This window comes from Melanotaenia boesemani, chromosome 18 (genome assembly GCF_017639745.1).
Source record: "Melanotaenia boesemani isolate fMelBoe1 chromosome 18, fMelBoe1.pri, whole genome shotgun sequence".
Taxonomy (NCBI): Eukaryota; Metazoa; Chordata; class Actinopteri; order Atheriniformes; family Melanotaeniidae; genus Melanotaenia; species Melanotaenia boesemani.
The window spans coordinates 15,130,555-15,143,603 of record NC_055699.1 but is presented as its reverse complement, the minus strand read 5'-3'; the positions used below and the strand labels follow the sequence as shown (position 1 = coordinate 15,143,603).

At 37.3% G+C, this 13,049-nt stretch overlaps 1 protein-coding gene across 2 annotated transcripts in view; it reads right to left on the bottom strand.

Moving 5' to 3' along the window:
- sema5a (sema domain, seven thrombospondin repeats (type 1 and type 1-like), transmembrane domain (TM) and short cytoplasmic domain, (semaphorin) 5A) overlaps positions 1-13,049 on the bottom strand; it is a 136,479-nt gene that overhangs the window by 95,523 nt on the left and 27,907 nt on the right. For both annotated transcript variants that reach the window (XR_006008353.1, XM_041968953.1), the window contains exon 2: positions 3,526-3,739. Coding sequence is in view for 1 of the 2 variants with exons in the window: in XM_041968953.1 (XP_041824887.1) it covers positions 3,526-3,673 (148 nt within the window). In the remaining variant the exon portion in view is untranslated. The remainder of the gene's footprint in view (positions 1-3,525; positions 3,740-13,049) is intronic.

Here is a 13,049-nt window from a genome sequence, read left to right as displayed (position 1 = left end):
ACCCTAATATAGATTCTAGCATTTGCAACCAAAGGTTAGACCATGTGGACAGTTTTTGAAGTCTAATAATTTGTGGATTCAACACTCAGGACCTACAAAAGATTACGCAATGCAATAATAAGAGGAAGCTGAAATCCATTCAACTTCATGGGACATGCATGAACGTCAGCAGGAGGCGCACAGTTGTAATAATTTTATAATCCTTTTAAACAACCATTATATTTAACAGCACTTGAAGGGTCACTGAAAGTGGAAGATAGCATGGGAACACATTTTCCTGTGTCAAAGCTTTTTAAACTCCCCACAGTGGCTTAAGGAGAATTTAAATACCTCTTTTGAACACAGGGAGAGAGGAATTAACTTTATACTTTATTCAGAAACAGAATATTTATGTTTCAAGTTCATTCTGTGTTGGTTTATATCATGTTTGTCAACTTACGTCCTACATTTTTATTCCAGTGTAAGTCAAAAGTTTGGATACATTCTTTTATGGCGAACAGCTGTGTGTCCAAACCTAACATCACCATTTCTTAAACATAACTTTTTGTTGTGATGTGGTTCCAGTAAATGATGCTACTAAATGCTAAAATACATGTGGTAGTTGACATCTACTGTTTAAGACACTTAAAAATGTTGTGACCAATAGAATTACGTTAACCAGGTTTTGTGATATTTCAGTATTATATATTTTTTTCCAAAATGAAAACAGTGTGTCTTTAAAAAACTAACTTATCACCCTTGCTGATGATTCAGACTTCTCTTCTGTAAAGTAAGTTCTGTGAATCATGCCTGAATGCTAAAACTAAAATGCTGACCCTCTTTATTAATGCTCCCAAAGCATTAAACCACTGGGGCTTAATGGGCCAATCTGGTATATTAAAGCCCACAAATGCACTGACCACAGCTGACCCAATTGCTGGTCTGTGCACGAAGCACAATGCTGGAATGTATTACATTAGTTGGGCAATTAGTCATCATCACTGCGCTCAATTGGTGCAGAGAAGAGAGCGCCACTTCAGCTCACCATAAAGTGACAAAGACAAGGAAGACAGAATGGGAGAGAGAAGATGAGAGTGGAGTCTGTACTTAGTGGGTCTAGCAAACATGAATCTTTACATGCATTTAGATCACATGCTGTGACCTTGGAACTCATTTCAAATGAACCCAGACAGGATGCCATGCGATTATCTGACTGGGACTGTGCTGTACTGAAAACAGCTCAATGATATTTTACTGCTTTGCTGTGGGTAGACAGGACGGCATTGATTGCCATTGGTACTGCCTGTCGACTGGGTTTCACAGCATTTCATTACAGTTTAGTTGTTCAATATCAATGCAAGATAAAGAGTAAGGGCAATGAAATCTGATGCAGTATCTAAAAACTGCAAAGCCATGTAGCTAAGGGACAAAAAGTATGGAAAGCAATATGGGGGGGGGGGGGGGGGGGGGGGGGGGGGTATTCCTAAACAGTGAAAAAAAAAATTCTCAGATTCTCTTACATTAAATGAGTAATAAGATAAGTCCACAACTAAATATGCATAGAAAGCAATGTGCACATTTACTGGAGCAGCAGTAACAGTAGCAGCAGTACAGTCAGACAAAAGCTGCACTTACGTTTACGCAGCTGAACATTTTTTCTTTCTGATGCATTTTGAATACTTTAACTGATCGACACTTCATTTTCGTTGTACATGTTGCATGTTGCAATGACAATAAATTTATCTATTCTTTGTGTTGAAACTCTAAAAGCAAGAGTTTTCTAAAAGACATGGTCTTTGGCTGTTGTTATACAAGTCAATGTTGCCATTCAAGCATTTCATAAAATGGAACAAACACCATTATGAACGCTGACTTGAACAAGCCACTAAGTCCTCTTTTGGATAAAGGATGGGGATACAGGCAGTGGTTGCAACTGTGGAGCCCCAGTTTGAAGCCATGACATACCTATTGGTTTTCATGTCTTGTTTTCATTCATTTAGGTTTAGGGACTGAAACTACTTGGTTTAGGAATCAAAATGACCTGGGCAGCATTAACTTTTACAATGCTGTGTTTGGGTTACTGCATTATTGGTTGTCCACGTGATGCATCAATACGAAAATCCACATTATGCACTGATGACATCTATAGATTTAAAATACATGTTCAATGACTAAAGACATCTGTAATGAATATATTCTTGTTGTGATGTCTTTAAAAGTGCTTTAGACATATCAGATTTAATCATATCAGGCAAGGGCAATAAGACTACTACTGGTAGTAAAAAGCTGCTTGGCCTTAAAAAACTAAAAACCCCAGCTTGTATTGCAGCAGAAAATCAATCTTTACAATGTCCTTTTTGTGTTGTGGAGAAACTAAAAAAAAGAAACCACTCATACATATGGAGAAATAGGAAACTTGACAATCCTGCTGAGTCTAGCGCCGTATAGTTGTTAAAAAATAATTGGTGTTCACTGCTTGATGGGGGTGTAGGAAACACTTAATTTTAATAAAATGTGCCTGTTCAGAGTAAAAAAAAAAGTCTGCCTCCTGTATTATGTAGGTTTTAGACCCTTTGGTGACCAGTACTTGTAAAATTATAACAGTATATTGCAGATAAAAAGTATTTCAGATTTTCACATTTATGTTTATTCTCGACCACTTGATTGCTGGAAATGTATTAACAGGCTGAAGACTTAATAATCCCGATTCTGCAGGATGTACCAATGAACCTGCACATTTTTATTCTAAAAAATCTCCACTAGTAACCAAATTCTTGACAATAAATCAGCAGTACCTAGGCTGTGCAGATCTATACTACCCCAGAGTGGTTGCACATAATGTGTCTCATCAGCCAGAAGCCCACAACAAGTTTACTTTACTTGACTTATTACCTCAGATTAACAACTTTATAATCTCAGTCACTAGTTATTAGATTTTCTGTGTAGTACAATGTTAATTTTAGAGAATTGTGTTCCCATCTAAAATAAAATAGACAAGCAGGATTACTTTTATGGGATCTTATGACTGGCAAGTTGCTAGTATATGAGGGGCATAGTGTCCACGGACACTCAGCTGAACTCACCATTCATCATATCCAGTTTAAAATAAACAAAATGCCGAAGGTCAAAATATCAGGAAAAGGGATTTTTACTGGGAGTTTAATGTTCACAAATTGGAAGTAAGAACTGCCACACAATATGAGAGGAATAACTAATTCTAGCTACCTGATCTACAAAAGGCTACTTCACTTCTGTACTTCCTTTGCCATGGGTCATCAGTTCACTTATAAAAGCTTAAATGTGTGCAAGATCCTCTATGTCTCCTAGCAACAGTAAAATCAGATTAAATGATCTGGAAACGTTTTCTTAAATGGTCTGTAAGTCTTATCTTGTGAGTAGTAAAGAAATTGAGAGAGGTTGAAATAAATTTAAATAACTAAACAGAAAAGCTCACATAATTGTGGAGGGGAATATAAAAACGTAATGAGCCATACCAACAATCTCACCCCGCTGTGTGTGTGTGTGTGTAGTTGTTTGGACACTAACCTGAGTGTGGGATGAGTGGGTGCTCCGTCTTGTGGCAGGGCGATTCGGGAAGCAGGACAGGCCCTCTCCTACCGGCCACACCTCCGAGGCACAGGACCAGCATACACTGCAGCAGCAGCAGTGCATGCTGGGTAACAGGGCGTCCCATGGGGGTCTATAGGCTTGGCTTATTTCTCCTCAGGCCTCAGGGCCCAAGAGCATTGAAGAGACACACCTGGTGAAACAGAGAATGGACTTAAAGCTTGAAGTTTTTTAACATGTGATTTCTTTTTAAGTGCTAAAGATCCTGATGCGTTGAACTTAGTGCTCACTCAGGATTTTCTTTATGAAATGGGAGAATAGAAAGAAACTGTGGCATGTACCTGCAAAGAGACAGTGTGAAAGGCGAAAAAAGGTTGCAGTGTCACTTTCTCACCGAGTCAGCATGACCTCTCACCTAAGCCCATGAATCAGTCTGTGTTACCTCACCCGCCAAACAAGTGTGTCTGTGAGCATGTTCTCTAATATCTGAAATTATGTCCCCTTTGTGTAAGTCTTTGCTCCCAGTGTAGCTATGCTTTGTTGCATACCATGATAGAGTGTAGAAACAGCTTCATGAGGGTTGTGTATTCATGTGTTTTACATTAATATGAGTATGCTACTTTGTGTGTCTTTCTGACTGATATGTGTTCATTATGGAGCTTCTCTGCTCCACTCATGGGCCAATTAAATCCTCTGACTGCTGTAAATCTGATTTCAAAAACAAAATTCCAATTGTTCAATGTATTTATTATATAACTTTTATGGTTGAGTCTGCCTGGAAAAATTTATGCTGCAGAAAAAACCAGTTTGCACAGCTCAGTTCTTGATTTCTTTCTTTGCTGGGTGAACTGAAAAGCAGTCTGGACCATCTAGATGATTATTTTTTAATCACGTTGATGATGACGTTACGAAGAATGATTTGTGCTGTGAGCTACAGATGCATGTCTCCCTCACTGTACAGTATGCTGAAGTTTCTAATGTAAAGCATTGGTTTCATTTTCAGATAGAGAAAATGCATTATGCAGCTGAACTTGCAGAACAATCTTATTTTTTAGCATGTGAAATGGGGCTTTTATCCATTGGCCAGTCTATGGACAAAGTATTGTTTTGTACTGCAGAGTCAGAGATTATCTGGTGTGAATGATCTGAAGCAAATAAACTAAAACTCTTCATGTTATATTTGTTGTGAAGGTGGTAGAACATGAGAAAATCAGGTCAGTGTAGAAAAAGAAAAAGAAAGAGGTGGTGTGAATGTTTGCTTTCCACAGAAAAAAAACCTCATTTCCAGTTCTCTGTGAAGCACGGTTCCACCTTCAAACTCAAAGCGGCTCTCGGGTGGAACATGAGGCACCTCTCTATTTTTGCTCTGCACTGAAAACCTTGATGCTGAATTTGTATCTTAAATTTTTCTCTGAAAGAAAAGTTTTTTTTACCTTTCCTGGGCATAAATACACAGTACTTCATGATCGTGGGGGATTCACCCACAGTCCTGTGTGAGAAACAGGCATTGGAGATGTGTGACTTGCTGTCGCCCACAGACTAATGTAAAACACCCGTCATCTTCAGCACTGAAAGCAAGTGACAGCCGGTGCCTCACTCTATTCCATTTCCCTTTTGTCTTGCCCATTCACTCGTGAGCTTCTGTACTCTTTATATTTCAGTTTGAGTCATTTTACATGCCATTTTTCTTTGTCCGCTCGTTGCCCTGACAGCCACTAACCATGTTTTTTGTTTTTTTCTCTTCCATTTTACCTGTTGCTTGTCTGCTGGCTAGGACGTTCTTCCTGGCATTTCCTATATAATCATATATAATCTTTTATGTCTGTGTTCACTTAGAGAAAATATTTCCTAATATGTAGGGCACAGATGTGAGGCCAACTTAGGAAATGAGATTATGGTTGTTTTTACAGTCTATGTGAGTGTGTATGTGGTTTGAGATTTAATACATCTTTGGTATTCACATGTGTTTTTATGAGTATATGCGAAGGAACTCAACACACACCCAACTCACTTAATAAGCTCAATTCTGCACACAAATGCATAGGGTTAGCTGACAGGAGCAGAAGCCAAGGCCAGCAGGTTAAGCACCCTTTGTTGGCCTCTCTCCCTCATGTATTAACCCTGAAAAGCCTTGTGTCATTTCAACATACTGGTGCATGCACAAATGTCTTGAAAATGCCCTACTAAATCCTTCCATCTGAAAAGTAGACAAATAGTAATATTATTTTATTTTTTAAATGTGTCTATTTAATTTAGCCATTCTTATTATTATTTTAATGCATCAATTACTCTACTCATATGTTCTATTTTTTAGTTTGTAGCTCTGATACTCTGACATAACTATGCATTCTGTTGCTCTTGTATTTGGTTTTGAAATAGTTTGAAGATGTGGTCAAACTCCTGACATGATGCTAACTTTTTCCCACAGCAAGTGCCTTTTACCTGACAGGTTATTCTCTTGTTTAGAACAAGTGAAACCATGCTCATGTAACAAAACACAGAATGACTTCTGATAACATTTCCATCATTTCTTTACAGTTAATTTTAAAAAAGAAGTTAATGACAACAAAAGTGGAATTTTACCAGTAACTAGTGACTCAGAATGTTTTTCTCCTCCTGTTCAATGAGTTGCAGCACAATGCAACACAATGCTGGGATCAATCAATGTTGTTTATGTTATTAGGAAATCTATTGATTGGAATTTCATGACAGCTAATTTAAGCATTTATTGACAATATCTTGAGGTGCTAAAGCCAGACAATACGTGTTTAGAGTCTGGGTCAGATTTATGCAAGTATTGCTTTGAACTTTACATAGGCCATGTTGTCACCTGACTGACCCTTCAGTCATTGTGATCTTCCCGTGGGATGCACACTGCATAGTCTGGCTCTTCATGTGCAACATCCACAAACCACAACTACAGACAAAAATAAAATATAATACTACATAATCACCTCTTTAGCTTTAGTAGAAATAATACATAATGTCAAATATAATAAAAAAAAATGAACGTCATGTACAGCTTTTATTTTCTGCCTTGTACTTTAGCATTAGCTTCTCATCTTTGAGGGTTGCTTGGTCAGCAGCTGCAGCATTAGCGAAGCTCACAGACTTTGTTTAATGGTTCAGCTGGAGCCAGGTAAGTAGGTGGAAAGATTTTGAACATAATAAGTCATTTGCAAGAGCTGAATGTATCGATCAGCAGGACGTCTTTAGTGCTGAACCGTCTCTCTCTGCTCATTCAGACCATGCTAAAGGAGTCACTGAGCATATCAGGATGTTTGTTGTTGATTTCTCATCATACTTATGAACTAAAACATTTTTTATTTAGTTTAAGTTTATTTTCTAAATCAATCAAAGAAAAAGCTTAAAAAAAGAAAAAAACAGAAATATAATAACTGAAATAGAAATCTATTCATTCAGAAAAAACAAACAAACAATAATCACTTATTTAAAATTTCTTGAAATATCCCGTAAAAAACTTGTATTTTAAAAAAAGGACTGAGCAGAAGTAAAAATGTTTTGAGGCATATCCGCTTTAACTATTTATTTTTTTTAAAATGTGCTTTATGTTTCTTTTCACTAATTTGACCAGAAATTTTTTTATGTTTTAATTAATTATGAGAAGAAATGTATATTTCTTTAATTTGTAAGTTTTTCTTATGTTTTTTTTTTATATGACATATCAAAATTGAACCAAAGCCCGAGTCCAACAATTATATCCAACAATGGATGATACTTCTTTTATTTTGTTTAAGCTGATTAAAATGCACAACATTTTTACTTACAAGAGAACTTCTGCATCTTCTGCTATACATTAATCTGGATTTATTTAAATCTTATTGGCATGAAAATCAAACCCTAACAAAAACCTCAACACATGGAGAAACAATTAAGACCTCAGAAAATCTAAGATACCACGAACATTTAAAAGTGATTTCATAAACTTACTTTCGAGACCCAGAGATAACCTGATTTACACCCGCACACGCTTTTAAATGTAAGTAACAGAGTACAGATGGTAATGATTTAATATCGGATCACGTGACTTGTTTTATCATTCCCATGACATCTAGTGAATCATCTTCTCTTTAACTCATTCCAAGTCATAGACTCATCCTATGGGAGGGAACTGAGAGACCTTTCTCTGCAGTTTGACTCTAAATCAGCTCCAGGGCATTAGGACAAGCCTCTAACGCCACCACCTACCTGTTACACATGAACACGTGTACAAGACAGGTGCTTTTACACACACTTACATCACCCAGGGACCCAGTGCATTCAGAGCAGAGGGAACACTACTCACATAAAACCTAAACATCTGATAAACTGTCATGAACAGCATAAGAAGAGCAGTGTACAGTACGTATGCCAGAGTGTTACGATGTCCTTTACGTTTTTTCTTTAAATCATTTTTATTAAAACTGCTCTAAATTTTATCTCTTTATTGCTCCTCTACTAGAAATTCGAAGCACCCATCTTTCCCTGAATTATGACTGTGATCTCATAGCAGCAGTGGGCGGTATCGTAATTTTCTTTTTTTTGTGTGTGTTTTGCCCCTGGTTACATTTTGCAGGATACTTGAAGGTTGCTTTTCCTTATTGTTGGAGGTTGTCAGCTTTGTATGTAGCCTGAGGGGACAACAGCAGATAAAGAAATCTGTAGATGTAACAGCTAACATTGCACACATTTCATATATAATTTCATCAAATCTAATGTTTCTATTTATGCTGTGAATGTGATGCGAATCTACAGTGAACAACCTTTGGCAAAAATAAATAAATAAATAAATAAATAAATAAATAAAAACAAAACAAAACAAACAACAAAAAAGAAAACCCTGTAAGGTCAATTTACATCATTTGTCAAGTCTGGTGACTCATCCTGTAAAGTTCTTTTGCAGCTAGGTTCTGTAAAGGAGACCTTTACTTGTTAAAGATAGGACTAGTACACTACCACATGGGGGCAGAGCTCAAAATATGGAACAGCTTAAACTGTAGATGCCTCTTGCCTTTAGTTTTTCTTGTCAGCTTTTGCTCTGACACTCATTAGCTTTGGTGGGGATAATACACATTATAAAACTGAGTGCTTGAAAGTATGGATTGTCACCAGAGAATGTTATTACAGGCTTGTTATTAAATCAGTCACGCCTTCTCACTTTAAGTTAACTTTCAGCCAATCTGCATTTAATCAACACTTAGTGTAACCTCTGCAAGTTCTGTGTTATCTGTTGTTTTTGGTGGTAAGTAGTACTACACATCTGTCTGTTTGCATAAAAAAATGACCAAAATCCTTCAGTCAGTGGATGCTGAGAGCTATGCAGACGGATACATACAAAAAAGGGAAAATCAATTCTTACTCACCTTGCCTCACGCTACAAATCCAAGAAATAAATCTCGTTGAAAATTTCTAGCAAGTTACACTGAAATACCCTAAAGATCTGAGCCAAATGCTGTAATTATTAGGTAAGTTTACAGTTTGACCTTCAGAGCAGAGTCATATTATTATTATTATTATTATTATTATTATTATTATTATTATTATTTTTGTTATTATTATATTAGCTCTCTCCAACCAGTAAAAGTCAGTCTGATGTTACTTCTTGTATTATTGCTTGTTTTGCCACTGTCTTCCTTTTTTCTTTTCCTCGATTACTTGATTATTTATATCCTCTTGAGTTTCTTCTTACGATGCTGAATCAGCCATGGTGTACATCCAAAATGACCAGTGTAGATATCCAGCTGCCGGCATGTGACATGGTGCTTTAAAGCAAAACAGAGTGCGGTTTCTCATACTCTGAATGCTGCTGGACAATTATGGCTCCAGAAGTGTACATAATGAACATCAACGCATCATCAAAATGAGTCAAAATCACAGAGTTTTAAGGTTGGAAAGCTATAAAGTGTTGCTTCAAAGTTTGACTAAAAATTACCATAGCTGAACAATAAAAACAAGAAAAGAAATTACAAGAAGCCTTTTAAAATACGATATTATTGACAGCTGCACTACCTTTAAACATGAGCAATCTGTTTTCAACAGACTCCAATTTAAAAAGAATCAAATCTTCTTATGAAATAACAAGTCGATATTTTTTCCTATAAGTAATTACAGTGGTGCTGGTTAATTCCATCATCCAGTAGAAATTACGCACCAAAGATTCATTTATTTGGTCCAATGGGGTTCAAGCTTCATTGTCCAAATAATTATTTTTGTGAAATATGCTAATTTTAAACCCTAGATGTCAATGTCAAAGCAATTCTCAAACCAAATGGTGATATTATGATGGTTTCATCCACTTTTCATCATGAAATCCAAAAGAAAATGCTTTTGTAATCAGATAAAAGACAACAAGTCTAACTGTTAACATCCGGCAAGTCACAGGGTTTCTAGAAAGTAATAACACCGTCTCACATCACACTGAAAGCTACACCTGTCTACAGTTTGCAACATGTCTTCCCAAACCTTGAGCCAGCACCTACTTACACTTAGCCTCAATAATTAGCATGACATCTAATACTACATTTCATTTGGCTTAACTAAGAAGTTCAATGAATTCTTTTGCATATTTGAAGGTCTTGTATTGAAGCTCTTTACAAAACCAAATGTTCAAAACTGTATTATCTGACAGCCTTGGGAATAATTACGCAGATTCAAAGACCTTGCAGCAAAATGTAAAAGTAGATAATGACAAATTCATTTGCACGTAGACAGTGCAACACAGACACACACACATGCAGGGGGGTTAGGATGAGCTGAGGTGTCAGCTAACTAATCAATTAAATTCTTCCTGCAGTAACGAGTAGAGAGAGGATCATATCAACAGCACTATTGATTTTGTCTGAGGGGGACTTCATGATGGTTAAATTGCACTATACATAATGAATAGGCTCCCAAATAAATGCTGGCTTTGTATTCGTCACACTGAGGTAACACACACACACAATCACACACTCTTAGGCTCACATGCAATAAACACATTTGTCAAATGTGAGTGGTGCAGTGATGATCCATCTGTCCAAACACAGTCAGGGGAGTGTGAGATCGGGGTCACACCACAGTGCTGATAGATGCCTCTCCATCTCACTGCTCTTTCTATCTGGCCAGACAAGCCACACACAAAACACACACTCCATTAAAATCAACCCAGATTTTCCTTTTGACCAGAGCGCACACAGAAAGCACTGAGCTGCTTCATAAAGCTGCATGTCTATGATACAGAGAGCTTATTTTTACGTGTGTGTGTGTGTGCTTGGATGACATTGATAGGGTGTTTTTGTTTGTTGTTTTGTGTCTCGGCATATGCCAGTTGGTTACTGTGATTTTGGTGGTGCATGCAACAAAATGACAGAGATGTTTGCTTTTTGCTTTCCTGTCTGTCTGAAAAGGAACGATGATTGTCTGATTATCTGACTGATCAGGTTATGACTGAACTTCATCACTTGCTAGCTGACGCTTTTTGTGAGTAACCAGCAGACAAGAAGACCAAAAGTCTGTAAGCCTGACAGATAAACTGACAAATACTCAGAAAAAGGGATGAAGAAGGTGACTTGATGTTTGAGATGCTGCTGAGGCGCCTGACCGTGTGACAGACTGCTGCATAAAAACACAACATGACTGACGCAGAGGCTGTCGTCACAACTATTTTTCTAGCATGTCCTGGGATTTTTTAGTTTGTTAATGTTATCTGTCCCCTCCATCCCCTCTGTGTCTACCTTTTATTGACCTTTTCCCTCAATGTTTATGCTTTTAGTGCTCTTCAGTCTGCTGGGTGTTTTACAGGCTTAGTGAAGGATAAAAGGAAGAATGATGGAGTGATGATTTTGCCATCAAAGGCTCATCGTCGCCCAGCGGGGCCATTTCCACTTGGTGACCCCCAAGATCAGGGGGCAGATTAATTCCATGGGAAGAAATATTTGTGTCTCTAAAAATGGGATTGAAAAGTGCACTCAGATCAGATGGCTTGTTTGTTTCGAAACCTTATCTGGAGTGCACAGCGTGGACTTTGGGGACATACATCAAATGTGCACATATACAGTTTGACTTTTTTGTTCTGTCTCTCTGTCTTCTGCCCACACACACACACACACACACAGTGCTGAGTAAACATCTCTCCCAGTTTTTTCCAGTCCCAGAATGCATTTCACACTCCAGCTTCCATATACTCTGAATTTTCTCTGCAGTTGGATCAAATAAGTCACCCTGCCTCTACAAGTGTGAGAAAAGGGAATCTAGCGTTGAGGGACCATGGATGCATGTTATTAAGTTTTATATACAATGTATTATACATTACTTTGCAGCTGTTTCAAATGTCCTTGTGCAACACCACAGCTACCACGCCCCTTCAGCACTGTAAAAAAATCTCTGTACATCTAAAATCCATTAGTGATAAATGCAGGACAACTTTTCTCATTTTAATAATTTAATAATAAAAAACAAAAAAGTTTGGTTAAGCTTTGTATTATGGGCTAACATGGTTTCCTCAAAGCAACAAGACTGATTTAATTTCTTTGTAAATTTATTGCTTTTCTTCTGTTACATCTTCACCCACAGATGATCTAACTTGGAGGAGGAAAAACCGGTGGTTGGAGTCAAGAAGAAGAAGTGAGATTCTACTTAGTTGCAGCAAACTTTGTTTCACAAAAGCTCTGGTAAAACTTTTCTAGTATCTTCTTAGGGTCTCTTTGAGATAATGTCACCCTTCTCTGCTCCTGAGTAATGGTTGTGTGCACAGTTTGGCCTCTCAAGGATTTTTGTTTTTTTCTTTTTGTACAATCTAAGAAACACAATGAATCTCCAACACTCTAAGGGATGTTTACTGTATTTTTTTTTGACCAGCCTTGATGACAAGCCTGACCATAACTATAGCTTTGGTCCAGATAAATCTGGGACATAGATCACACACATTTGCACTGACTCATTGAGCCATGGAATCACACAGACACTGACTCTCTGAACCGTCTTGCTCAAAAACACACCCGGCAATTTTAACCAAGTCCCACCCTGAGTCTCCAGAGGTTCCCAAATTCTGCTGTTATTTTTACTTTGTTAACTCATACTCTGACACTCATGCTGATGCTTTAGCATGCGCCTTTTGTGAATATACAAAAACACAACGTCATGTCAGCAGCATCCAATATGTTGCAGAAAAAGTGAGAAAGAAACATACATGTGCAAAGCTCTCACCCACCAGTAAAAAACAATGTAGGGCATCACTTAGACTGATGTGTCTGCCTTTATAATTGCTGAAGATAGTTCAATATGACACTGAATTTAAACTGCCAACATAAAGTCTGACAGGGTGAACCTTAGAGCGCAACGCACATGCTGTTTACTTTCAGAATTATGGCAAAGTAAGGTAGAGTCAGGACTTGTAACCTGCATAGCTTTCTGATTACACAGTGGTTTGTTGGGTTCTGTCTTTAATGAAACAGTTACACTATGTTTTATTTATTTTGTTATTTCAATTTTAATTTTTTTAAAAAAAATATTAAATAAAAGATTTC